This window comes from Streptopelia decaocto (assembly GCF_964273445.1).
Source record: "Streptopelia decaocto genome assembly, chromosome: 2".
Classification (NCBI taxonomy): Eukaryota; Metazoa; Chordata; class Aves; order Columbiformes; family Columbidae; genus Streptopelia; species Streptopelia decaocto.
In genome coordinates this window covers 54,233,548-54,261,019 of record NC_138655.1, presented here as the reverse complement: position 1 = coordinate 54,261,019, position 27,472 = coordinate 54,233,548, and the positions used below count along the sequence as shown (strand labels likewise).

General features: G+C 43.3%; 1 protein-coding gene across 1 annotated transcript; it reads right to left on the bottom strand.

Annotated features, from left to right (window-relative positions):
- Positions 1 to 994: 994 nt before the first annotated feature.
- TWSG1 (twisted gastrulation BMP signaling modulator 1) lies at positions 995 to 25,671 on the bottom strand. Its single transcript, XM_082046238.1, has 5 exons — positions 25,359 to 25,671; positions 23,190 to 23,355; positions 15,949 to 16,048; positions 11,353 to 11,619; positions 995 to 3,476 (listed from the first exon to the last, which is right to left on the bottom strand). Exons 2-5 carry the CDS (start codon positions 23,310 to 23,312, stop codon positions 3,295 to 3,297), a joined length of 672 nt encoding a protein of 223 aa, XP_081902364.1. The 5' UTR covers positions 23,313 to 23,355; positions 25,359 to 25,671; the 3' UTR covers positions 995 to 3,294.
- Positions 25,672 to 27,472: the final 1,801 nt, after the last annotated feature.

Sequence of the window (27,472 nt, the reverse complement as noted above, 5' to 3'; positions counted from 1 at the left end):
CTTAGGTGCCCATGGCTGGAGAGACCAGAGCATGTATGTGTTGGGTCTGTGTGTCAGTGAGTCATCACCAGCAAACATCAAGCCAGAGCGGCCAGCCAGCAGGATAAGTGGCTTGGGAGCCAGGTGTCAAATCAGCCATAATTTTGGGATGGATACTGGAGAGACCATAGATATTATTAGAGAAACAAGCAAGTGTTCTTATATTCATTTTTAAGTACTATATGTGGAATCCATTAAGTGTACTAAAAGCAAGCCAGGAACCCTAGGGAATGACAGGAAAGCAATGTCCCGTTATGGCCATTGTACTCACTCTCTGTGCACTCTCAGTGTCAGTGCTGCTGAAATTAAGGAACAAGAAGTGCCTGTGGGGAGAAACAAAACAAACACCAAAAAACCCCAACCCCTAAAACAAAACACCTCAACAAAAACCTTCTCTGCTTTCAGACAAAGAATAACAAAAGGCCTTCAACCCCTTCTCAGTCAGAATCCCAAGAGACTAAGGATTTGTGTTATTCTTTATTATATGCATTCCCTTTTTTCTTCCCTTTAAGACCAGTGATTTACAATTCTGTCCCAAAGGACAGTGATAAAAGTGGCTGATGCTTTACTTGGAGAAGATTCCTACCCAATAAAGTTTTTAAAGCATATCTTAAGTATTCCAAAGCACTTAGGTGGGGGATGGTTTGCTGGTCTCTAGACCTAAGTGAAATAAGAGCCTTCAAAATAAATTATTTTTTTCTTGCAAAATAGAGTAAGACTAAATAAACAACCTTCCAAATCGATTAGATTTCTGTCTGAAAGAAGTATTGATAAAAGTATATTTTATTGATTTTCGTAAAGAAAAAAATTAAAAGGCAACTACAATTTTAGTTCTGGAAAAAAATGCTGAAGATTTAATAATTCTCTGTATTATTCCATCCGTCTAGATCAGTAACTTCTATACTATGCTTCCTGGTAACATTTTCCCTGAGAAAATAATGACAAAACAAACACATAAACCAGTAATGTCTTTTTATTAAAATACTTCTTAAAACACTCATTGTAATAAAATACACTGGCTGTTGCTGTATGACATTTGCATATACACAAGGCTTACAGCAAGCTCCAGACAGCATTTGGAATTACAGAAAATAAGGCAAGCCCCAGAAAACGTGGATCCTCACTGCTGGCTCTCAGGCCATGACACAGACAACCGTATTTACACGTTTGTGCCGTTCCCCACAGTGTTTCCCGGACACCTGTGAGGCAAGGTTCCCCCAGTCCCTCCTGCTCCCCACCCTTGCTGTTCCCTGGACTTGACCTGACAGGGAAATTCTGATGATGTAAATGTCACAGTGTCACAGATCCATGGGGCAGCAGGTGCCTGACCAGAAACATCTGCCCTTTGTTTTTTTTCCTCCAAGCAGATTCTGAACTAATGTAACGTTTGCAATAATTTAACACGAACCTGAAGGATGCTCATGACCTGTAGCCATGCTCACTGTACATCTCCTGTCTTGGTCAAGAATGATGATGCATCACCCTCCAGCCAATATCAGGCAAAACCAACTCTAACGTATTCTTCCTCTCCATTCATTTTAAGAAACTCAAGCAGAAAAAAAAAGATAATGTGAATTGTCAAATACAGGAAGAATGACTCCTTCACGATGATATAAGTTTTTCTATTTATGTCTATGATTTTTTATGACTTAATTGTAAGTTTAAAGCATGAAGGTATTCCATTTTCCACTAGCTCAAAACAAGAAACATCTTTCAAGTACTTCTTTACAGCTGAAAAAGAGACTGAAAAAACTAACATTATTCACAAGAGCAGATTTTTTTATTATTATGTTTCATCTTATTGAAAGAACTGTATCATGAGAAAAATATGAAAAAACATTCAGGCAAACATTTCAACAACATAAATTTAAAATGACTGCTTTCATTTGTACATGGTACAGATAGACAGGTGTGACTAGAAAACAGTTTAATCCCTCTAGACTAAAGTTAGTGAGAGAAACATGAATAGTCAAATATTCTTTTTCTGTGTGTGCATATGTATATATGCATTAAAAAAATTTCAAGGAGTTAAAACCCACATGAATATAAATACCAAAAGCTGGTCGTTACCTACTCATACACTTTATTCTTGTACTTAGTACCATTATCAATGGAGACCTAACTGGGTCATAGTACTGTCAACATATTAAAACTCTTACAGAAATGGACAGTGTTCTAAACTCAGAACATCCTAATTTCGCCTTTGTGGACACATCTTCCCTTCTCCAGTGACAACATTTCATGGGAGAAAAAAGAAAATTATGTTTCAGAATAAATATTAATGGCAAACTACTAAATGGCAACAGTCAGTGCCAACTGCTCAACTGGTAACTGTGTACCACCTGCTAGTTCATGTCATTTCATTTTCTTTATTAATTTAGTAATTAAATCCATAAAAACCTTTCATGTTTCCTTTACTGGACTGAATGTTCAGGGACTAAGCGACCCTGAGAGGGACATGCAACTGCACTTAACAACTTTATTTTGGTGCCTAAGAGAAGACTGAAAAGATACATATTTTTAAGATATATAAATTACACAACACAGGCTCCAATGTACTTATGAGAGCAGAGCAAATGAAACTTGGAAGAAAAGTGTCCCATTCATAGTGTTTTGTTGGGCAGCCCTTCTAAGAAGTTAGGATTTTATCCATGACAGCCCATGTGTTGAACTTGAAGAGAAAGCATGAATTTTTCTTTTTCGCCAAATACCATTCTCACAATAGAAGGCTAAGCTCAAAAACTGGAAGGTAATAAAGACAAAAAACAAAACCAGAAAGCAAAAGCAAAAAACCCATCCCCTCAAAGAGCAACCACCTCCCACTGCCCTAGCAGCCATTTAATTATTTGTTGAACTTAAATGATGGGAATTTCATTACCATATTCTTAAGGTTTCCCTACTCTAAACTACAAGATATAGTACTACATTCCAAAAACCAGTATAGTCAATACTTTCAAATCAAAGGAAAACAATCAGAACAGCAAGGATGAGCATGGCGGTACCATCTGAGCAGAAATAAAGAAAAATAAATTTAAAACATAGTGATGAAACTTCTACTAGTTAGCCTTGCTTACATGAATTTTCAAAAATAAAGGAAAAAAAAAGTTTTCAGATTTTATACATCTTTTTTTCAACTAGGTACATTTAATTGCAACCAGTAGGCACTCCACCAAAAGACAGTATTTGCAATCCCTGTCTCTTTAACCGAGAGAGATTACTTTGGCCTCAGTATTGGTACACTACAATTTTTCTGCTTCAGAACATGCAGTTCATACATTTTACAGTTTTACTGCCATAGTCAATGCATTCTGGCCCAATACACTCACAGCAGGCGTTGTGAAACCATCGGTATTTGGATGCTCCCATGGACTCGCAAGAGATCTTGCACTGATGTATTGACATGCAGTCGTCAAAATACACCACAGTACACATGTGTTCTAAACCGAGAGGGGGAAAAAAATTGGTTTAAAGGGTCTTAAAATATTGTTAAAGGTTAGTTAAAAATTCATTAAATGTGCAGCTTTTGAAGTAGGATTGCAAATAGTCATAACAATAAGGTGTAAAGAAAAAAAGAGATGATAGTGAAAGCAGAGGGAAGAGAGAGAGACCCAAGGTGCAGTCTACCAACTTCAAGTTTTCAGTGTCTACAACTCAACCTGCTGTCTGCTCTGCCTCTGGATTAATTTATTTCTACATATAGTCATAGGCAATAATGTTTTTGTTGGGATTCTTCTGTGTCCCACAGTTATGAGGGATACCTTTTAAAGTATAAAGATGGGCTGTGCCAAAATAAAAAGCAAGCATGTGTCCTCTGAATGTAATATCTTTATCACCAAGATACCACTTTCACAGTTGCCAGCAGTAAATATATGCTATCATTTAAAAGTTCCGTTTTAGAGAAGTTGTTTAAAAAACAACAAAACCCACTTAAGTGTAAACATTCTCCCCTATAACTCAACAATATTCTTAAACTGCATTAAATCACGGAGCTAGAGAATTGCACTTTCCTCAACCTGAAACTGCACACTTTTTTCTTCTTTTTATAGCAACAATGCCAGCTCTACTCCTAAGATTAAGAAACTCCTGCCTAAGCATCGACTTAATTCCTCTAATATCCGTGCAGTTACTTGAAATGCCATGAAGTTTAGTGTTGCAACCTCACACTGGAGCTGAGGCATTCACCACAACTATGAAACAAAAACATCCGTCCCCAGTCTACTTCCAATTCTCCACTCTGACAGATTCTACCAACTTTCTTCTGTGCTGACCAGGTGATTACACTGTAACTTGTTTCATCCTCCAAAGGATCCTGATTACATCACATTTACCCAAATCTAACTTGGCATACTTTGGTTTAAAGCACAACCAAAAGCTGTCTGCAAACACAAATGTTCCACTTGCACATATCAGACAGACTTGTGAGCAGGAGATGTCTTTCCACCCCATTACTGTTTATGGTGTGTGGATCCAGGAGAAACATAGTGATCTACTTTCCAACATGGATTAGAAAAACATACTCCAAACGTAAATGGTAAATCAAGACAGTGGGGTTTTTTTGAATTATTATGGAGATATGGAGAAGGGTGAGTAACTGAAGGACTCTTGGAGCAGTGTAGCTGTTCACCATAGTGTTTATTCAGTCTCTTATCTGTGAGTACATCTTGGAAGGCTGAAATGCACCAGAACCTTCCCTTCAAAATATTGGTGCCCAACAGAGCAGCAACCTCAGTAGTATTCATCTCTCAAGGCAAGCTACTAAGGTTAGGTCCAAAGGTGAGTTGAGGCCAACAGGGTCTGCATCACTCCACAAGCCATCAGATCTATTCAGTTTCCCCAGAACCAACACAGTTGGCAAGGGACAGTACAATGTAGAGGAGAGCACAGTGTACCCACCAGCTTTTCTGAGGATGCATCATCCTCCTTGACTACCCTTTTAAGAATTATCGTTTGTCAAAACATCTATGAGAGAACCCTGATCACTGTCAAACCATTTTACTATGACCTAAACAGCTACAAGAGGGTCACAGTACCTGCTGCCAGCCCACTGAAAGCAGGAGAGTATTAACTGCCTTGTTCAGGCTCCAACTGACACACACTTCTTGGAGACACCATATACAGTGCAACAGGCAATAAGGATCTTGGGGATATAGTGCAGACCCACAGCGGAAGCAAGTTTTCTGCTCCCAGGAAAGCTGTGCTGTGAGTAAAGCTGCAAGTTGTCCAAGAAACCCTGGAGTACCTGAAGGACCACTGGTAATGTCAACAAAATACACTGTGGCTGTGTAAGTTCTGTCTCATTCTTGGCCCTTTTATTTCTATGACCCTTTATAATAAGGCTGAGGCACAGCAACCAGAGGAAGAGTTCTCAGAGAACAAAACCACTGCCTGAAACCAACCAACGTATCTACAGCTTCAGTAATGATACTTGATTCACAGAGGGGAGAGGAACAGACCAAAACAGAAGTGTGTGCTATGGTAGCACAAGCAGAGTGAGCAGCCAGGTATACACCTGAAGCACTCAGCCAAAGCTGAAAAGTGGTAGGGAGATGTAGCCACCACAGCCTCATAGGCAAGAATCTACCCAGGTGTTGTGCAGCAGCTCCATCTTGCTATGGAGGATGCACAAGGACTTGACAACACTTCATTACCAGCAACAAAATACTAAGTTTGCCTGGATGCCAAGAAGGAGCACACAGCTTCTGTTCCCAGGAGGCCCAGGCATTCCCAGGTACCTGTTCCCCTCACTCCTCACAGGAGGTTTTGAGTGGAAGTGCAAAGTGTGAGAAAGTAGAGGTGGGTCTCCAAGCAGTCTTCATCATGAGATTGAAGCACCAGTGTCCTATCAGTCAACCAGTTCAGTGCTGGTATGCAAGCACAGGAACCTTACAGAAGCCTCTCTAAGAAGTATCTTTATACCCTCTTGCTTAATCACAGTTCACTCCTCTGATACTTTTTCAGTAGTTTTCTTCTCAAGTTCGACCTTAAATATCATAAGGGTCAGTCTTAGAAGGTGTCAGCTGGAGGTATACAGCCTCTACCCCAAAACAGGCAATCCTGGCTAATCCAGAAAGACTTCTTGCTGCAAAATCAGCTTTTGAGATGCCATCTCCACCTCACTGTCCTAGTCTCTGGATCAGCTTGAGAAGGCAAAATCACTCATGGCTCTCTCTAGATAGTAGTGGAACAACTCTAAAGAAACCAGAGTCCTCTCCAAAGGGTGGCCGAAGTGCTCACTGCTATCATGTTGATCACTCGCAACATGCAAAGGAAAGCCTACAGTAGGTCAGGAAAGCTCATCAGGAAAATTGTGCACACTCTGAGGTGGGTTAGCTGTTCCCAGCACTTGCAGGCTGTCTTCGCACCAGAGAATGACCAGCCCCCTCTGTGTTTGGAGACATCTGTGTTCACCTTCATGTTAGCCTCATCTGTGCCAGTACCAGTTCAGAAGTCCTAGAGAAGCCCAGATCATCAGGTAATGCCTGCTTGAACCTCTTGTGGAAAAAAGTGTGTGATTTCTAGGATGTAAAGATCAGTAATACTGAAATGAGAGACTGAAGATGTCTCTTTTGGGGAAAGAGGCCAGAGGACAAGCAGCACCAGGCCCATAACCCTGGCAAAACCAGATGACAGCAATCAGGCCCGCAAGACTAGAGAGACTGGTTACTCGACCACTCTCCCAGGACCAAAATTGAAACCAAAGCCAGACCTCAACCTTATTAAAGTGGCAGCAACAACCAAGGACATTAATCTTGACTGAGTGGAGAAGAAGGTTTATTTCCACCTGCACACAAACCAAGTGAATTAGGTCCTAAGGGACCAATCCAAAAGTGCTGTGAAGGGGAGAGGACAGACTGCACATAGCAGGCTGGAGCCAGCAGTAGGTCTGGCTGGTTCCCAGTAGCACTCCTAAGCAGCTGGAGGACACGCTCCACCGTATATGCTACCAAACAGTTTCTGAAATCTTGCTGACTCAGAGACTTGCCAGGTCTGAAGGAGTCAGATTGGCCAGGGTGCGCTTTGTTCGTCATGGGACACTCCTGGTCCCTTCCTCAGCAGAGTCCCTGTGCCCCTATAGAGGATGAATTACTAAAAGCAGGAGCGTTCTTCGCCTGAAGCATTAAATCTCGTTTTCTAGGCTGCAGAAACAGTTACACAGGGGGAAAAAAAAAAATACACACCTACAGGCTCAGCTGGGATCCGGGAGAGTATTTAAATTGTTTCACAAACCTAATTACACTGTCATCACTTGGCACCCTCAGTGTACATAAAAATGATGTTACTTAGTGCAGTAACAGCTCTTTCATTTGCATTTTGCCCATTTTCACACAGTAGGGACTACAGGCTACGGGTGCAGGGAAGAAGAAGATGCAGCAGCATTCTTTTTTTTTTTTTTTCCCAGAACATGAATTTCTCACTGTTTTTTCCCCTCAATTCATACTCAACAAAGGTTGTGTAGGAGAAACAACAATCAAGACTAAATTCAAAATGACCATAAGAAGTGGACTCATGTTTCTATCAGGCTTTGCTATGATACTGTCTGTGCTGCAACTGAGATCTGTGTTGGTGCACTACAGAGGAACTTAGCAACTCAGAGAAAACAATTCAGTTCTCGTAAGTTAAGGAAAAATGCCTATCTACAAGAGGAAAAAACTTTCCCAGTTAATAACAATTCCCCATATGCTACATTTGAAGTTACAGTTGCTACGTAAGTTGTCTGCTGGTCTGTTTATCAGTAGCTCTAAAAGTACTTAAAAAAAGTAACTCTATCCACCAGCCACAACATTTTATGCCAGTCAGAACTTATAAAAAGAAACATTTAACAAATCCTAATGTACCTACGGAGGAAGATGCCACTTTATGGGATTTCTAGCTCCCCCCTATCTGGCTGGTTCTACGGGGGGAACAGAAGCACAGAGTGGACGCCATCCCTCCCATGTCACCAAGCAGTGTAAGTCAGAAACCCTGAACTACAACACAGATTTTGTTTCATCAGCTGCCAAAAGATTATCTAGTTCCTCTCTCTCTTGCCAACATCCTGTCACCATCTGAAACAATTAAGCTTATTTAAACATCTGAACTCACAGTTCAGAGAGCTCTGAGGGTATCGGCTAAAAGTAAAGCAAAAAAGAATGAAGTATAAATGCAGCTCTAGATTAATAATCATCACAATCCTCTCTGAAACAGCGCCTCAAATGCCAGAAACTACTGATACAAAGAACGGCAGCAGCTCCAGCAGCGCATGCATGCTTTGGCAGCTAAAACGTTACAAGTCAATCCACAGGAGGAAAGGGAAGACACTCATTAAGATAATAACGAGGAAGTTCAAGGTCTGGCGGCTGGGCTTGCGGCCAGCTGGGGCGAGAAAGGAATGCTTTATATCCCACCGCACCCCACCTCCTCCCGGATCCACGGGTGCCCTCCCGGGGCCGGGGGCTTCATGCCGCTCTAGGCACAAAGCTCGGGGGTTCCCGTGGCTGGGGCTGCTTTTCCTGGCACCCACCCAGAACTGTATAGAGCAAGTCTGGCACCCTGGACCAGCTTAACAGCAATCCCTGCATGAACACACATTAAAATTAAAATGAGAGCTGTTGTTACGTGACAAGGGGTATTTGTAGGCATTGCCTCTATGCATTTTGGGATGTATTCCAGAAGACAGCACAGACTACTGTCCGCTTATCAAAATCTACCTCTCATTAGCTCCTCTCCCTTTACAGGCAATGCAGTAGGCTGCTGCCAGAACACCATGTTGGAGTGAAGCATGCAAGGAGTCACAGAAGAACCTCAAAATGGAGGAGGCACAGCACTGTAAAGAAAACATAAAGCATCCATGTTCTTGCTCACGGGGATATCCCTTCAAATCCCTGAATGTCACAGCCTTGAAGACAACTGCTCAGCGAGTCACCCAAAGGATGTCTCCATTTGCAAAATGTGCCTGTAAGCTTAGCAGCGTGTTTGGGGAGAAGGAAAGGGTAAAGATATGGTCCTCAGCTTATTCCACTACAGGCTATGGTTATTTACTGCAACTGAGCACACACAAGCACAGGCCCACCCTCTGTTACAGGGGTTCTTCTAAGACACCACAGTGACTTGATTGTGTTACCGATCTTTGCATGAGCAGAAGCATCAGACTCCAGCAGCTTCCTGGGCTCCCCCTCTGTGCCGAAGCTCACAAAGCTCTTCAGCCTTCGACCTCCTACCACTCCACCTTTTGGTTGCCGCTTCCCCAACAAACTCACGAAAAAAGTATTAAAACCAATGCCAGCCCAGGGCTCACACAACACCCAACACAAGAGGTTACAATTCCTCCAGTTGTCCTTGCTTCCACCATAATAAACATCAACTGACCCAGGCCAGCAGCCAACTCTTCTTTCCACCTTCTTCTGTTCTCAATGCACAAATCATCCATGTTTTTATAAGCAAAATTTAACATGACTTCTGAAAAAGCAGAGCACTACAAAGTTATTAACATTGTGACCAAAGAGAGACTCCTCAACAGATTTACATATTCAGATACTTAAAAGTATAGGATGTTGAAAGCCATTTTCTACCTTTCCCTGTTCTTCACTGATCACTAAGATGGAGGAGGCATAGCCAGTGATTACAAGAACAGCTCTGACATTTATTTCTGCTCTAAGTGTCTACTGAAGCCCAAAAACCAGTGGCGTTTTGTAACTATTTCTAAATATAACTGTTGTTTTTGGACTACCATCATTCCACTGAAAGGTCTCTCAACCTAATCTCTGATATATTCTCAGTAAATGAAATGAAGGAGACTTTTGACTAAGAAAAAATTGCAGTGTTATGTATTTGTCCATGTTGTTAAAACTCGGAACCCCTCCACACCCTTGAGATGCAATTCAAATTCCACGTTTAATCCAAAACTATCATTAGCCCATCCTGTTGGTATGGTAGTAAAGGACTGTCAGGGAACAGCCATCTGTTACTGCACCTAAGTACAGTGGGATATATTAAAGATTGTTCCAAGAATATTTTTTTTTGCAACTATAATTTATATCTTTAAATACAGTAGTGCTTGCACACAGGGCTTTTTGTGGTTTGCCATTTAACATGTTTTTTTGCATCACTCTCATAATGTCAAGCAAGTATTTTAATAACATCAAAGACATGAATGAGATTCTTTCTGACCATCTGGTTTCCCAGTTCTGGAATTAATTTATTTTTCTAACGTACCTTAACCAAAGGAAATTAGAAAAGTTGCCATTATGGTCCTATTTAACCAACTCCTACTCAGTCCTACTCAGAAACGTAACTAGGTCAAAGGTTCACCACGGTATAGAAAAGCAGCACGTCCATCAATTAAGGTATCTTTCATTGATAAGATAAAAGAGCCATTACAACAGCAATATATGGGGTTACTAATACTTAAAGTGTGTGTTGGGAAGGAAGCAAAGTATTAATTATGCTAATAAATCAGATGTTATTTTTTCCCTGTTAAGCAGGGAGCTCTTTATGAGCTTCTTTTAAGTCTGATGTATTGATTTGCAGCGAAAAATATTTCAGGTTTAAGATGGAAACAAAGAAGCAGAGAGTATTTTTCTTATGCCACTGTTTCCACTACCTCAATCTTCTTATCTTCCCGCTGCTACCAGCAAACAATATTCTGAAGTCTGTGCTCTAAACTAAATGTGAGAATATAAAAAAGTTGATAGAAAATAAGAGCAATGAGTCGTAAGTTAACAACCCCCCAAATTGCTTGTTTTTAAGATTGTCTGTCACATATCCCTCGTCAACATAAAGAGCGATCTTGTTAATCTTACTCAGTTTTACTAAACATACAAACTATCTTTCTAAAGAGCTCAAGTTATGTCAGCTCAGATGAAAAAAATAAACATCTACTTCAGTTGCAGTGGCTTATAGCACATGGCTATCTCAGACCTCTGAAGCCAAGCATTTTAGTTGCCTGCCCCTGCAAAGATACATGATTTGGATCCAGCTTTTGGTTTGTCCTGTCTCCTAGATATAGGTAACTGCTTCACAGTCAAAGTCACCATGCCAGTGCACATGAAATATCGTGAACAAACTACCTCATGCCACAGGAGGAATTATAGAGATAACAAACTCCTGTGGTTCAGTGTCTCCTAAGACCATTAGACATGTTAACACCATCTTCCAAGTTCCTCACTACTTTTGCCTCACTCCTTTTGTTAGGTCTTGCTCAAAATTAGACTGAACCTTTCACGCTTTTTTATGGGAAAAGAAGAAGAGAGCACAGACAAGCACAGAAGACGCACTGAGAAGGCTCCTGGAAGAGATAAGAGGAAACACTAGGAATTTAGACACTACACTCATTACCTTTGTCATTCGAGTAAGATGTGTGGACATTGTTGCTTGGAACAGAGACATTTTGATGCTGTGGCTGGTTCACTGTTTCTAAAAAGGAAACGAGGTTCTCGTGGTGTGACAGTTCTTCTGCCACAGGGAAGGAAACAATATTCCAGTTCAGCTGAGTATCCCCTTCTGTCAGCGCCCGGAAAAGTGAAGGAATTGGTTCATGCAACTCCTCGACGGTGCTCTTGGATGTTGGAGGGGTGTCGCTGTAATTGCGGGGATTGCACATACCTGCAGAGGAGTGAAACAATAAGTTACACAAAACTCCCTAAACTCTTCTTCTTTAACAGGCTGGGAATATTCAGAAAATTAAAACTGCCTTTTTTTTTTTTTTTTTTTTGCTAAGCAGAACTGAGCGTTTTATATATGTATATATATGTATCTCCCACTCTCAGCTCAATAGCAGAAGTGCCACCAAATACAGCAGGATGAGCTTTCCATAACAGCAGGTTTCAGATCTCTGCAGACTTCCACAAAACACACCTGCGACTTGTGAGATCCAAACAAAAAGAAAAACCTAATCTACACGGCGCTTTGCTTCCCTTTTTACGCTAGCATCACAGTTCAGAGTATGAAGAGTTCAACGAGAGGTTTGTTTCCCCTGGGAAAAGAGTCAAAGCACAGTAAAATCGATCCTCGCATAAATCTGGAATGAAAGGTTACGACTGAAGGAAGATAGTATCTTGACAAGTCCTGAGGTACATGAAGCTTTTGATCACAATTCAAGTATTCGATCTCATCTGCTGCAGCAGTGCACTAGATCTTACTAGTCATCTGCCAGAGATGCAAAGATCACTATCAGGAGGGAGCAAGAGTCTCAATTACTTTACCTGCTTAGAGACAGCTCAGATGAACCTTTTTTGCTACTTAATTGGAGGGGTCATTACAGGCAAAATGCTTATTTCCAGGTTACCCCTTCCTTATTTTTTCAATGTCTTTTGTGGTATCTCTTTTGAAACCTTGTAATCCTCTTTACCACTTCCTGCAAAATCCTTTTGTGATGTGCAATGCAGGAGCCAGTTTTTCATTAAGCATTTAAACACTAACATTTATTACCAACAATGAAACTGAAGGGTACCTTGATTTAATCCAAACATTGACACAACCAAGATTAAAAAGAAAAGTTGTATCTGCACATGTATTTAAACTCAGAAGCCATAAAACACTATTAGAAGTCACCTGTCAAAAGACAGACAAATCCATTTTCCATCTGGATATGATTTTGGGTAGTTTCACAGATACAGTTTTAGACAGCTACAGCTGCAAAGCACATCAATTCTTAAAACCTCTTGTATCAAAGTGATATGAGACATAAATCTTCAAAGTCTACTGTCCCATACAACTAGAGAAGCGTGTCCTGCCCTGCAGGCACATTAGGACGCCAGCTTCAGAAATCACGTTTAACTGGAACCCCATACAAAACCACAGTCTTTTCAATCTAAATATATGGATTTGCATAATGAACAAAACAGAGTGAAGTTTGCCCATGACGATTAGCATGAGATCTTGCAAATCTTAAGCAAGCGGTTAGCATTACCAGCACTTAACAGAAGGAACAACACAACATAGTCTGCTCCTATAAAAAAAGTGAGCCTAGCATTAGGTAGAAAAAAAGTGCCTCTCCTCCAAACATCAGGTCACACTAAAAAATTCCACTTAGGCAAACTTCCTAGCAGAAACCATTATTTTCCTACTCCTCTCAACTAGGTTTGTTCTTCACAGTTGATCCTAGACTCACTGCTTTAATAAAGAAAATTATATCCCTGCATTATCAACTTTCAGTAAGTGCTTGGAATACTCACCATACAATTGTAATAAAGGATGCCCACCAAAAATTTAACTAGGAAGATATCAAACCAGGTAAGAGTTTGGAACATATACATCAAGAGACATATACCTTCCTTGATGTTATTGTATCAATGCTGTGAAATTGAAACTAGTGAGCCTTTCTGGAGGCCCCTGCTGTCAGGTTCAATTCAGAAAATAAATTCCACCAATAAGAAGGACACACAGGAAAACAATAAAATCAAGATTGTTTATCCAATTATTACAGAATGTGTACAGTTTGTCTACATATGAATCCAGTATGAAAATGTTATCTTAAGATGTTACCAAGAAACCATTGCTCATAATTTAATGGGTAACTGCTCATTCCACAAAGATCCTTCCCTCTTACTATTTGTTAGAAGTATTTGAATTGTAATTATAATTATAATAATTTTAATTTTATAATAATTACAATCATACAGTAGCTTAGGTTAAAGCAAAAATAAAAAAGCTTCACTTAAGAGCAACTGTTAAAGAATAAACATGTCTACATTACTGCTTTGGAAGCCAATGACTTAAGACAAAATTTGATAACCAGAATTTAGAAAGTAACAAAGCCATTATGCTAGAGCTAGGTTGCCTGCAACTGAAGGAAATACAAATGTATTCAACTGTAACAAGCCACAAAATATTCCTTTCGGTTTAAGTATTTTTTCCTTCTTTTGTCCGCTGTTCTTACTCATCTCTCTTACTACATAGCTGAGATTTTAGCCAGCCCACAGAGCTGTATACAGTCTCAGTCCATCTTTCTTGAATGGGAAGATGCAGAAATGGGCTGTTGGAATGACGGAAGTAGGGAAGACTGTCTATAAAGGACTAGAAGAGCTTAACCCACAAAGCTGAGAAAAAGTAGAGAAAAGAGGAACTTGTCACTCTCCTATCTCTTGTGTCTTTGCCCCTGCCAGAGCAGGGAGAGAATATCCCCACAAAACACAGGGCATCAACTGACCATAAGTAAAATTAATGCTGAAGAGCAGGAGGTAATTCCTGACCTCAGAGCAGAAATGACCCAAAAGACATGAAAATCTATCGGCTTTTACATTAGACTTGATCAGCTTATAAAGAGACTTAAATATCAGCTCAAGTATCAGCAAAGAACCACCTCCAGGAAGCCGGGCACAGCACACGCTCCTCTCTCCTCATCTGAATAAGGCTAAAGCAAGGACAACCCTACACAGAAAAGAAGAATTCCTTCTGAATAGGGCAGTATCACAAAACCGACAAGGCCTGAGGCACCCAGAGAACCATCTGGAGTTTTAGTTTACTCAGTAGTGGGACACTGAACCTAAAATATCATTAATCTCTCTCCTGAACAGCACCATGAGAAACAGCAGCAGAACAGTGAGCAATCTGCAGATTTAGAGAAAAACGTGTGTGTGGACTTGACTCTTCCTCTTCACAATCCCACAAGGTGGGTTCTTCGACTCCCTGGAGGAGACTGGCACACTAAGCCTGGCTTCCTGCATCAGATAATGGTTCTGAACTAGGGTAATAACCTATTATCTGATTCCCCACCTCTGACTGAACATGACAACAGCACACTTTAGTATTACATTACAACAATCAAGAAGACATTGGAACTGTAAAGGGGAGGAGGAAAAAAGGAGATATATATATATATATATATATATATATTTCACTTTTCAAGGAGCCCATTAAAACATTTCAGATCAAACAGGAAAAACAAACTCTAGGGTCTCTTTCTAAATGTATATCCTCCACAGGTGCAGGGGCTGAAAATACTTTATGCCATTGGGAAGACTCACACGTGTGCAGGACGATGCCACTCCACTGCTTACTGAAAGACAGTAATGCAAAGCCAGACAGAACCAAGCAAAACCAGGATGCCAGAAAATGTATTCACATCATGATGGAACAGGAGAAGCAATGGACTGCGCTGAAGAGGAGCATTTTGAAGCTAATCATCTTCACGAATTCACTAAGGACCCAGCCAGCCAAAGAGCCTGAGACACAACAATCAGGACGCATCCCTTTCATGGAAGCCAGGTGGATTGTGGATGGCAGCAGATGGAGACTTACAGCAACCACAGGAGGATTAAGCTTTCAATACCTTTAAAACATGAGACAAAACTAGAATATATCCTCCTTAAGCGAGGTCAGCATTCACTTGCAGAGATCTGGGAACTCTGAACGCTACCCGTCAGTAGTAATGCTGTTCTTGTTAAGAGTGTAATCTAACCCTACAATGAGAATTTGTATGCCTCTTTCTTCAACAAACAGCTCTTTTTGCAAATACAAGAATGATGAAAATGTTGGGCCATGCACATTTACTACTAGTCCCAAGGATTCAAAATGGAAATCAAATCTAAAATTGTCACTGTGCGGTATCTGTCAAGCCATTTTACAGTTGGAAACCTCCATACAGCATCTAACCCCATGAAGCAGGTGCTGCATAGTTTCCTCAAGATGACAATTCAAAAAGGAGTTTATGTTTTAGAGACAAAATTAAGAGTTGGTTACGATGACATAAACCAAGCAAAATCTGGACTACCGTCACCCCCCACTCCACAGAGCAGATAGAGCCTTCAGATGTTTGGTTCCCCACAGTAATTTGTTCAGCACACACAGAATGAGCTGCAAGATGTTTAAAGCGCAGATTCTCTCCCGATGTTTTACTTCTATTATAGGACTGTGAGCTCAGCGTGTGGCAGGAGGAAGCAATTAAAAAAAAAAGAAAATAAAAAAGACAAATTCAGAGAAATGCAAACTTACCAACACAGTCACAGCACTCATCCCAAAGTGTGCCCAGGCAGAGCATGCACTCCTTACAGCAGGAACAGTTTCCTTCCCCAGGGCGGCACTGACACAGCTCCTGGAAACAACAGAAACTCATTACACCACAGCAACCCCAGATGTAAAACGCTAACATGGCAAAGCAATTCTTCTTCAAGCCGCAACTCAAATTACGGCATTAAAAAAGCTTAGTACACTAATACAGTGAGTAAACGGTAAAACAGTTCCAGCCAAAGAACCAATCTTAGTTTACAAAAGGATTTTTTGCAAGTTGTTTTTTTGTTGGTTTTTTTTTAAAGGTGAAATTCTGAAGACAAATCTGAACTCAGCATTTAAAAGAGAAAAAAATCCTATTCATGAGAAGGGTGTGTGCACTTCTATGTATGCCTGAATATACAGGTTCTTTGAATGTTTTCCCCATCACAACAGGAAATTCAAATGATATCTCTTTATATATAAATAGTGCACATACGTTATAATTTAGTTTAAAAAGGAAGCTACCATAAGCAGCATGTGCAAACTCAAGAAGAGACATGACATCTACCATCACACCTATTCGTGGATTCTAAAAGAAACTTATTTGGTTAAGTCATCTGACCACAGGATTTTGTGCATCTCTGGACACTTGTTACACATTGCTCTACATCTGCAATATTAGTGACCAGATTATTTTTTTTTCGCCAGGTCCAGCTGACTCATTTTTGCTATTATGAAAACAACCCTCTCCCTCCTTCCCCCCTGACTCGACACCCTGGGATACTTCCAACACTGCTGGAGCCTCTAGAAGGTGAAATGGTATGCACACACATTTTTCTTTAACTGTTATTAAGCTAGAAAAATAGAAAACGCATGGAAGCAAGAAGACAAACCTTTCCCTTCATGTTACCAGAAGGTTTACCAGTCCTGCTGAAGAGACTGTACTTGTAAACCTCAAAGCATGGAAAAAGCCTACACAGATGAAGGAAATCTAAAATCAAGGTGGTCTCCTTCCCTCTAGCTCAAATCCATACTAGTAATTCCAGTTCAGCAAAAGACTGTGGCTACATGATGATAATATCTGGCCTTGAATTACACTGTAGTGCAAAACATGGACAGTCAAGAAGTCATATTTGGTTGTCCTGTCTAAGAATTTGGCTTTGATGACGTCTGCCTAACTATCACGTTACGCACAACTGGTGAGAAAACAAAATCCCATTACTGGAAACACTGACCATGGGATCCTTTCCACTCCCAGCTTTACTGGAAGAGCCGCTGGCAAATCTCTGCTACGCACTGGAGCAGGGAGAAGATGACGTCTGTCCCTGCTCTTTGATCCCGTTCTCCAAGGGCAGGGGAGGGACACACCGCGGCGTGGTTGGGAGATGCACGCAGACAGGAGGGAAGGGCAAGAAGATGGTTTAGCACCAAATTCTCCTAACCTGGAGTCACTAACTGAGGCTCCACCACAGGTAACCACAGCTGGGTCAGGGACAGCACTCCTTCCAGGCAGACACAAACAGCACCTGCAGCGACTTTTTGTAGCGCCTTAGGAAGAAGCTGAGAGGGCAAAACTCCACTTTTTAAGTAACTCTTTGCCTGCTATTAAGAAGCATCAGGTAGGGAAGAAAGGAGGCATTTTTACACCAAACATCAGGAGTGTGTTTGCTAGGCAAGGTGCTGAGATGCACCTGACCATGTACGCTCTCCTTCTCTCTATTCTGCAACACTGACAACTACAAATGCCCACAGGCTGCTGGGCTGCACAGGGATGAACCCGCTCTTGCCCCAGCTCCCATGGGCCACAGAAGACCAAGGAGTGCACAAAAGAGCAAAGAAGGCTTTTTAGAGGGGGAGGCCACAGTGAGGTCCAGCTGTGACATGGCTTAAGACAACAGCAAATGAAGCTGCAAGGCTCCCAGTTCTCGACTAAAACTGAACAAACTCCTAAACCTGCTGCAGACGTGCTACGATGCATTAACGCAGTATCAAATCATCGATTTGTTGTTTTTTCCATCCACTGCATGTCAGATCACAAATCTTCTTGAAGCCAGCAAAGGAAACAAGTTTGCAAACTGCTGCATGTTCTGTGTAATGCTGAGAAATGCTGTCGCCTGCACAGCTCAATGTGAACTGTTTGCCCTGCTGAGTGAGTGAGCGTGAACTCCTGCTCCCCATGTGTTCCTGCAACATGCAGTCTTAATAAGTCCTGAATCTTTATTTACAGAGTGGAAAACTACCAAGATTTTTTACTTTTTAATCCTCAAAGTTTATTAATGTCACCTATTAGTATGCTGTCTCCAAGTCAAAAATGAAAAACAGGCTCGTTAATAAAATATACAATTTTTTTCCACAAGAGGAGACACCACAAACTTAGAAAGATGACTTATGTGAATGAATGACGCATTTCTAAAATATTTATCTTACCGTTTGATAAACAGATTGTGTCAGCCTTGAGAATTAAAAGCCTGAATAAAACAACTTGAAAACCAACCATGAGTAAAGTACTGTTATCTTGGCCACAGTATTAACACATATAAGCATTAAAAATATCCTACATATTTGTTCTTCAACAGTAAAACTGGGCAAACAACTTGATAGTTATTAAAGACATTGCAACACCAACAAGCCAGTATGTGGGAGGAAGTGATTCTCTGTAAACTATTAAATGTAATGTACAAATCAAAGCCAGAAAATTCACCAAATTTAAGTTGTTTCAGTTTTATAGATTGTATTGTGTAAGTCTAAGAGTACTCTCACTGACTGAAATGTAACCGTAAATTATACATTTGCAACAAAATAAAAAAGTTCTGCTTAGGTTTGATATGCATAAGCACTAACTTGGCATAGCACCATTATACCTACCAGTATTTTAACAACCTTATTTTTATAAGGAGGGCTTATGAGTGGTGTATTTTATAATTTTATTTTCTATTTTTACTTCTATTTTTTTCCCCTAACTTGGAAAGGGAGGAGGGAAGAAAGAGCAACTTAATTAGCCCTCTGCAGAGTTCTCCAGCTCCCTCCTTCTCAGAGTTTGACTGTCTCTTCAGGGCAATAACTGTATGTTTTTCCATGTATGTGTTTGCACATACGTGGTTTCCTTAACCACTCTTGAGTCCTTCTGCCTGACTCATCCACACTGGATATTTGTACAGGATATATCTTTTTAAAAGAATGCTTACATGAGACGTGGGTGAAGCAAGGCAGAATGAGAAGCGTTCCTTGTTGATAGCTGGGGGTGGTGAGGCGTCAGTGGAAGAAAATATTACTCATAAGTGAACTTGGCAACTTCCCAAGCTGAACTACTGAAGGTGCATTGGAGAATGTATTTTGCTAGGCAAGAAATAAGCCTCTCAGTCTAAAAATACAGCATTAATAGGAAGCAGGCATGTTCATAAAATAAAGATAGTTCTGCTACAGAGAGCAAATAAAGATTTTTACAAGCTATTTAATATCTGCATTTTTTCAAAGCTTTTTTGAAACGACATAGACTATTTTCTCAGTGCAGTGAGAAATAGGACCTGAAGGCACTGGCAACATCTTCACAAACTGGAAGCGGGAGCAAAAGAAAAAGAGCTAATGTTTTTTTCCTTGAACAGTTTAATAACAGAAGATCTCCTGGAAGCAAACCAGCCAGAACTGTGTTGTTAATCCAACTGCGTTACGTACTACATACACACTGAAATTAATTTTTAGATGTCTAGGGCCCTGAAATCAAGGAGTGGTATTTATTTCATACCACCGGGCTAAAAAATCTTGGAAATCCTTTCAAGCTGACAAGTTTGTACACCAGATTAACAAGGAGGTGAAGACAAAGATGAAGAGAGATTTTAATCAGAACGATAGCGCACCAGCCAAGTTGACTGCAGGCATGTAGCGTTCAGGAGATAAAACTCTGTATTCTCCAGAAAACAAGTCCTCTTCAGGGGGATCTGAAATCCAAGCCTGAACCACAGCACTCTTTGGTTCCTACGCACAGCAGCAGTTTCCAGAGCTGCTGGAGATGACAGAGCAAAGCTCAGCCCCCAGCACAGCATGGACACACCAGCCAAGCCTGATCCTGCAGGTAGCTCTGCACCGCCGGAGACAGCCTGGGACTCGCCTCAAACCCATCTGCTATGAACAATGGTGGGAACGTCCCATCCCAGAGGTTTCTGCCTTCAAGGATTTCCTCCATGTTGCTGGGACACAATATACGCCTCTGCTCCGCCCAGCGAGCGTAACCAGCCTTCTCATCTCCTCCACACATGGAAACATCAAAACAAACCATGCATCCAAGCCAACAACAGATGTGCTCGAATAAATACTGCAATATGCATGCTGTGTGCAACCAGGGCTCGGTGGCCTACCTGCAAAGCAAGGTCAGAGTCGGTTCTTGATTTCAGTGCCCCAAACCCAGAGATGTGGGAAGGAGCAACCTCCAAAGGCTTCAAGGGAACTGATTTTGCGGTTCCACTCTGCCTACACTCCCAAGTCTTATCCACAATGCCTTCAACAACTATAGGAAGCCGCAAAGGGGTTTTTGCGGAGGCTAAGGTTATGTAGAGAGATGTCTCAAACTATTCTCTTACAGGTTTTTGCTTACAGAAAAATAAGGAGTACAAGGGCACCCATGCAGCCAGAGCCTCAAGATGCAAAAGGAAAGTTGAATGCATGCGAGTTGTTGATCTTATGCTCTCTCTGTTGTGGATCTAACAAAATAAATATTTATGTAGGGACCACCCTTACGCACAACAGCTCCTAAGGAGTTGCAGTAATGACTGTACTGAGTCCTAGCCATGCTGGCAAAAATATTTATGTTAACCGTATGCTTTTTGAGAGGGATCTTTTGTCTCATTATGTCTCTATATAGGCAGCCTCACTTTCTGCACGCAGATGACAAACATTCACATTCTGTTTGCCCCCTCAGTTGTCTCCAAGTGACATTATCTTGGTTTCAAGCCATGGATTTTGCTGAACCAGAACAGTTTTAAAAACAGGTGAGGAAAAACGATCATGAGATAGTCAAGCAAAATCACAAAACACAGCATTTTAAGTTCAGATTTTTTCAGAATAGTTTAGAGAGGCAAAAAAAAAAATACACAGATATATTCTACTTGTATGCCTACCAAAGAAATAAGAAGCACTTCATACAGTAGTGCAGTACTGACACAACAGTGCTGAAGATTAATTAAAAAAAAAAAGCCAAGAAGAAAGATGACAATTGCTTTAAGTGAAAGCCTTAGCAGTATTCATATCCACAATCAGACTAGTCTGACCTGATCTGTTCTTCTATGAAGAATGAATACTGACTGGTATGTCAGGCCTGTTTGCAGGAAGGGAGCAGGCAGAGGGTGGAAAGGAAGGACTCCAGCAGCAGTAACTCCACTTCTCCTGGGCTGTACTCTATTCAGACTAGCTCATAAAAACAAAGTTTAAATGCTGGGTGCCTCAAGCCCGACTCAATAAAAGTGATGACCTGGGAGAGACGTCTGTGCTTTCAGGGATGGTGGACTCCATCAGCAGCACAGCAAAAAAAGACAATACATCTCTCCTGTTTTCCCCTTCATCCGGATCAACAGCTTTCCCCAAAATTAACAAATTTATACAACTGCACTTGCTATTCAAACACCTCATACATCCATCCTACTTTTTAAAGGTTTCAAGCCTAGGTGTGATTTGAAAAAGCGCAACAGAAGGAACTTGGAAGCGCATCAGTTTGTCACAGTGCACAATGCCCAACACACCAGCAAAACCACTGTTTTCTTTGAAAAGGTAAAAGTCAAACCCAACTTTCTTGCTTCTGTATTTAAAAGCTCTATAGATCATGGTAGGGCTAGGAGAAGCAGCAATTTTTGTTTCTAAGCAACAGCAGTGCAGAAGCCAGAGAGAAGAGTTCAGCTTGCAGTCAGTCTTCATTCCACAGGGTGGATTTGTGAATCTGGCAATGATTTTTATTTGTATACCAGACAAATTTTATATGGAAGTCAATGAAATGAAGTAAACGTGGAAATGCTTCATGCCACTTCTGCATCACTTTTCAGGCTGTGAGTAAGCACGCCAGCACATTACTGGCATATGATAATTGTGCTTTTTGCTTTTGCATTTCCAATCGACAAAGAGGCAGTAAGAAACAATTTATTTTAACAAATCTGCAACTGACCACATGCAGGTTCCTTTTTTCAATATGGGGTCAATAAATAAATACTTGGTAGTTACCAGAAGTGCTTGCAATTTTGCTGGAAAAGGCCCTTTTGTTCTACTGCACACCTCTTAACTCCTGCTATGAGAAGAGCAACCTGATCTGAGTCTGTTTCCTTCACTGCAGACAGACACACAATGAGTCAAAAGCAGCATCTGGATTTGAGTTTAACATCCATCGTGTACCAGCTCAACTCAGAAGTATCTGGTTTGTGGGGTTTGGGGGTTGGTTGTAGCAGTGTGGGGCTTTTTGTTTGTTTGGGTTTTGTTTGTTTGTTTGTTGTTTTGTTTGGGGTTTTGCGGCTTGTTTTGGTTGTGTGTGTGTGTGGTGTTTTGGTGTGGTTTTGGTTTGGTTTTGTTTTTTTCAGGTAAATCCACATGCTTTCAGAGCTTTTTCATTACCATTAGTAGCCATAGGACTCTCCTGATCAAAAATCTTTTCCCAGTACACCTCAGGACTCTAGCACAAGTTACACCCCTACTCAAGTGCTCTCATGTGAGCTTTTAGGCATGTTTTCACCAACCATACAAAGCTTATACGACGGGGAGCATCAGGCATCAACTACTGACCCTCTGCATGGGCCAGGAGAGTTAAGAGCGAGCACAGATTGCAAGTAAAGGGGAAGGTCTCAGACAGCTGTGGGAGCATTGTAAGCACATTTGAACTGCTGGTATTGGAGATACCTATAAAGAACAACTGTGGCCTACATGAAGCTTTCTAATAAATGTCTGTTTTAAATTGCCGCTTGTTCGTAATATCACTAATAAAGAAGAAAGAGACTGAAAACTAACAGTGTGGCTGGTAGTGGCTTCTAACAATAACCCAGCAAGCATAAGCCTTGATTTGAAAAGGCTTCCATTAAAAGAAAAAAAAAAAAAAAGCCCACATAAACATATAAAGCAGTTGTTAATCTGCATTTCCATGTGCAGGAGACCATAATTAACTTCTTTAAAAAAAACCCACTATTTAACATCAAATACCGTTTGCTTGTATCACTGGATCTTTTTCAAGGCACAGGTCAGAAATGCTTAAAAACAAATAAAGGGAACACAGCTCGTACCTGTATCAGGCATTTACTGACATCGCTAGCACAGAGAGCCTTATTGCAGCCAGTTGACGACTGGATCCACAGCAGGAACAGGAGGAGACCGACTGTGGGCGCCGTGATGTACTGTGACCTCATGTTTCCTCCAGGTGAGCAATTTTCACAAGTACTTCAACCAACACTGAAATAAAAAACAGCAACTGAAAAGCCTATTGGAAAAAAAGTTAAATCCCACTCCTATTCCCTTTTGCAGGTCCTTCAAAAAAAAGAGTCTCGTCATTTGGGAAAGAAAAATAAAAGAGTCAAATTGCAGTGCTTACCAATAAATCCAACCCCTCCTCCACCAAACTTAGTTATTTTCCGCTCTTGCACCTTTGGATTAGAACAGCAATAAACTAAAGGTGGATGATCTCTAGTTTGCAGTCTCAAATACAATACCGTATAAAAAGTGACAATACAAAAAAATGCCTTAGAAAATCCACCAATGAAGACGTAATTCTGCAAATGCACAAAGCAGACAGATCGGTTTTGTGTGTAATACCTCCCCAGGCTAAAGGTACACACAGGTGTCTAGGACCAAAGATCCACAGCAGCCTTTTTACAACAAGTGTAAGGTAAGTTGCCATGTCATCTTTAATGTTGACAGACAGTTGTTTTCACACTGACAGATGTCACACAGGCTTTCAATTCAATCACAGAGTTGTTAATTTTTTTAAAGGTAAAAAGCACCAGAGACTTTGAACAACGTAACTTTGAAGAGCCTTGCAAGTGTCTGCAGTCAACAGGAGAGGAGCAGCTGCTACTTCAAACAGACAGAAGAACTGGGTTTGTTCAAAGCATTCCACCTTTCTCCCTTTGTGAGACCCAGCTTCTCGGCAGGTGGTATTTGTTACAAATACAGCGTGACAGTGACGCGACAGCGAGCTCCTACTTGCACTTACCATGTCAACCCAGAGGACCCTATTGCACTAGGCACTGTACCAATATATAATAAAAGGCAGCCCATGTTTGGGCAAGCTTAGAGTGAGCCTGTATTGTTCTCATAAGAGGGGGAAAAAATGCTAATGGAGCACTGGATTTCTTTCTGTATCCAGAAATGTTTTTCTGCTTCATGAACCAAAAAACCCAACGCTCTCAATGAACAATATACAGACATTACAAAGTAGAAACACAAGACAATGTGCAAATAAGGCACGATTGGGACATTTAAAATCTGTGCCAGATTAGTCTTTCTTACAATGATTATTAAATACTTCTGAATCCCTCTGCATTGGGCGCACCACCATCTGTACCCACGCAGGACTGGGAGGGTCCCCCTTGCACCACCCGAGGGCACGTGTGGAGCACACGGGCGCCCTCCCCTCACAAGGCGGTCCCCCCCACTTAATTGTCCCCGCGAACCAGAGCAAATAAAAGTTTCCCTCCCACTAGAGACGGTGCAAACCCAAACCCACGGGGCGCTGCACGATGCTTCGGCTCGATGGGCGATCCGGGCGCGTTCGGACACCGCAGCGCAGCGCTCCGACAGCGGGCTGCTGTGTAAAAGGCTCCCGAGGAGCGGAGCGGGAGCGATGCCGATTCCACGAGCGCCCTGCTCGGATGCACCGGACGCGTCCGTGCCCCTTCCCCCCACCGCTGTGTTTTCGTTTCACCGACCGCGGCTTCCCGACACTTTTCCTCGGCCTCCCCCCGGAGCACGACCCCTGCTCTCCCCCAATCCTCCTCCTCCCGCTCCTGCAGCCGCCCCAGCGGCACCGGTTCCCCCCAGCCCCGCTCAGCATCGCTCACACCCGGCGCGGAAAAGACCCCAAAAGCCCGTCCGGCCGATCAACCCGCGTTCGGCTCCCTCTCCCCGCCGCCTCCCGGGAGGCCCCAAAGATGGCACTGCCAGGAGTCCGGGAGGCCGGTGACAGGGAGCGCACCCCCCTGCCCAAGCGGCCCGGGGCAGGCGGGGCCCCGCACCGCCGAAAGCCGCCCCTCCTGGCGGTGGGGGTTCGGCCTCCTCCTCCGGCGGGCAGCGGGGCGGCTGCGCCGAGCCGCACCGAAACTTTCCTGCCACAAAGAAGCAGCCGCGGCCCCGCCGCCGCCGCCTCCTCCTCCCCGGCCACCGGCTCCATCCCGCCGGCGCCGCCGCCCGCACCTCTCCCTCCGCGCCCCTACCCCCGCCCCGCCGGACTGGCTCACCGGACTGCGCCGCGGGCCGGGCACCCCCCGCTCCGCCGGCGGCTCTCGCTGCTCCGGAGGCGGCGGCAGCAGAACCGCGCGCCTCGGCCCGCTGCTCCCCCCTCGGCCGCAGGCAGCGCGGAGGCGGCGGCGCGGCCTCGCACCGCCCCGCCTCGGGGCACCGTCAGGCGCCAGGACCCTCCCCCCGCCGCCGGCAGCGAGTCCCGGGACCCTCCGCCCCGGCGGGCGGCGGCTGCGCGGAGCGGGACGGTGGGGGAGTGGAGGTTGGAGCCGAGGGCTGGGACCTTCGTGCTCCGCTCTGCCGGGACGGACGGGAGCGGAGGGGCAAGGCGGAGGAACCTGCCTCCGCAGGGGCTGCCAGGCGGCCGGCGGGAGGGCGCTTCTTCCGGCGTGAGCGGCTCAACGTCCCCTTGCCCACCCGACTGCGAGCGGGGGAAAACGCCGAGGCTGTGCGGGGAGCGAAGTCAGCCCGGGGGAGCTGCGGAGGGAGGGACAGAGCGCAGGGTTTCACCCCGCTGCTGCGGGACGGGGGGGCGCCTGGGGAAGCCCGCGCACCAGAGGCTGCGGGCAAGGCGTGAGAAGGAAGAGAGAACGCGGGGAAAGCCGCATCCAGCGGGGTTCGCGGCTGGAGGGGCCCCGGTGCAGCGGTGCGGGAGAGCGCCAGCCCGGCGGTGCCCGAGCAGGTGTCCGGAGAAAGAGGCGGTGGCGGAGGGGCTGGGGACGGGCAGGAGCAGCCTCTGATGGGGACGGGACCCCGGGCTTAGCAACAGCCTTGCTCGGGCTCTCAGAGACATCACTGTGTGGGTGGTTTGTCGTCCTGCGTGCCAAGCTCCAAGGGGCCAAGGTAACGAGTTTGGTCCCTAGAAGAAAAATACGGGATGAACCCGGCGAGGGAACCAGAAAGCCAGAGTAGCCCTCGGGCTTCCCAGGAGACAGCCAGAGCCTGGCGAGGGAAATACGGCCTTCTCTCCAGCAAAGGCATTGCTGTACGTGCACTCATCCCTCCTCACCTCCCAGGTCGCACCGCGTTGTTGAGAGAAATACACAGCAGGGTGTCATCCCACAGCCTGAACTTGGGAAAACAAAACGAAACAAACCCAAACAAAACAAAACAAAAAATTATTAATGTTATTAATATTATAATATTAATTAATTATAATATTAATTAATAAAATTATTAATGTTTATAAATATATAAAGGGTGAGTGCCATGGGGATGGAGCCAGGCTCTTCTCGGTGGCAAACAATGATAGGACAAGGGGTAATGGGATCAAGCTGGAACACAAGAGGTTCCACTTAAATTTGAGAAGAAACTTCTTCTCAGTGAGGGTGACAGAGCACTGGAACAGGCTGCCCAGGGAGGTTGTGGAGTCTCCTTCTCTGGAGACATTCAAAACCCGCCTGGACATGTTCCTGTGCGACCTCACCTAGGTGTTCCTGCTCCAGCAGGGGGATTGGACTAGATGATCTTTTGAGGTCCCTTCCAATCCCAAACATACTGTGATACTGTGAAAACCACAACCAACCAAAACCAAAAAACCATGACTGGAACAAACGCTGGATCCAAATCAGAGAAGGCAGGAGGTCATTGTTAAAGAGACTAAAACATTTGGACAGTCCCCTTTCTTCAAGCAACTTAAGCAGGTGCAACTGGAAAAACAATCTGTTTCACAGACTCTGATAATAGGAAATCATCTATTGTAAAGAAAACACAGGCTAAACCTAAGAAACATCTGGAGGTTGGACTAGATGATCTTTCGAGGTCCTTTTCAATCCTTAAATTTCTGTGATTCAGATCTCCTTATAAGATAGGATACTGCCAAAATATTTTCCATTTCATCACGAAAATGTTTCTGCTGATACTCCCAGAGGATAAAATTTCTGTTTCTTACAGTAAACACAGTTGCACCCCCCTCCTGGCAGCCCAGCAGGGCTGTTCCTGTCGCCATGGGGGTGCAGAACCCCCAGCGCTGCCCTGCACCCCCGTGTGTCACAGCTGCTGCTCCGGTGGAGCCCCATGGCCTCGCTCTGAGCACACAGAGGTACCACTGACCAGCCACACTGCGTCCCAGCTATAACTCCGCACCATTGTCTCCTCCAGCCCAAGTATTTTT

Bases quoted from the DNA above. Each gene is read 5' to 3' on its own strand.
- TWSG1 (XM_082046238.1), bottom strand. From the start codon at position 23,312: ATGAGGTCACAGTACATCACGGCGCCCACAGTCGGTCTCCTCCTGTTC. The intron at 16,049-23,189 runs GTACGAGCTGTG...TGTTGTTTCCAG, and splicing joins TCAGTAAATGCCTGATACAG to GAGCTGTGTCAGTGCCGCCC. The intron at 3,477-11,352 runs GTAATGAGTGTA...CTCTCGGTTTAG, and splicing joins ATCTTACTCGAATGACAAAG to AACACATGTGTACTGTGGTG.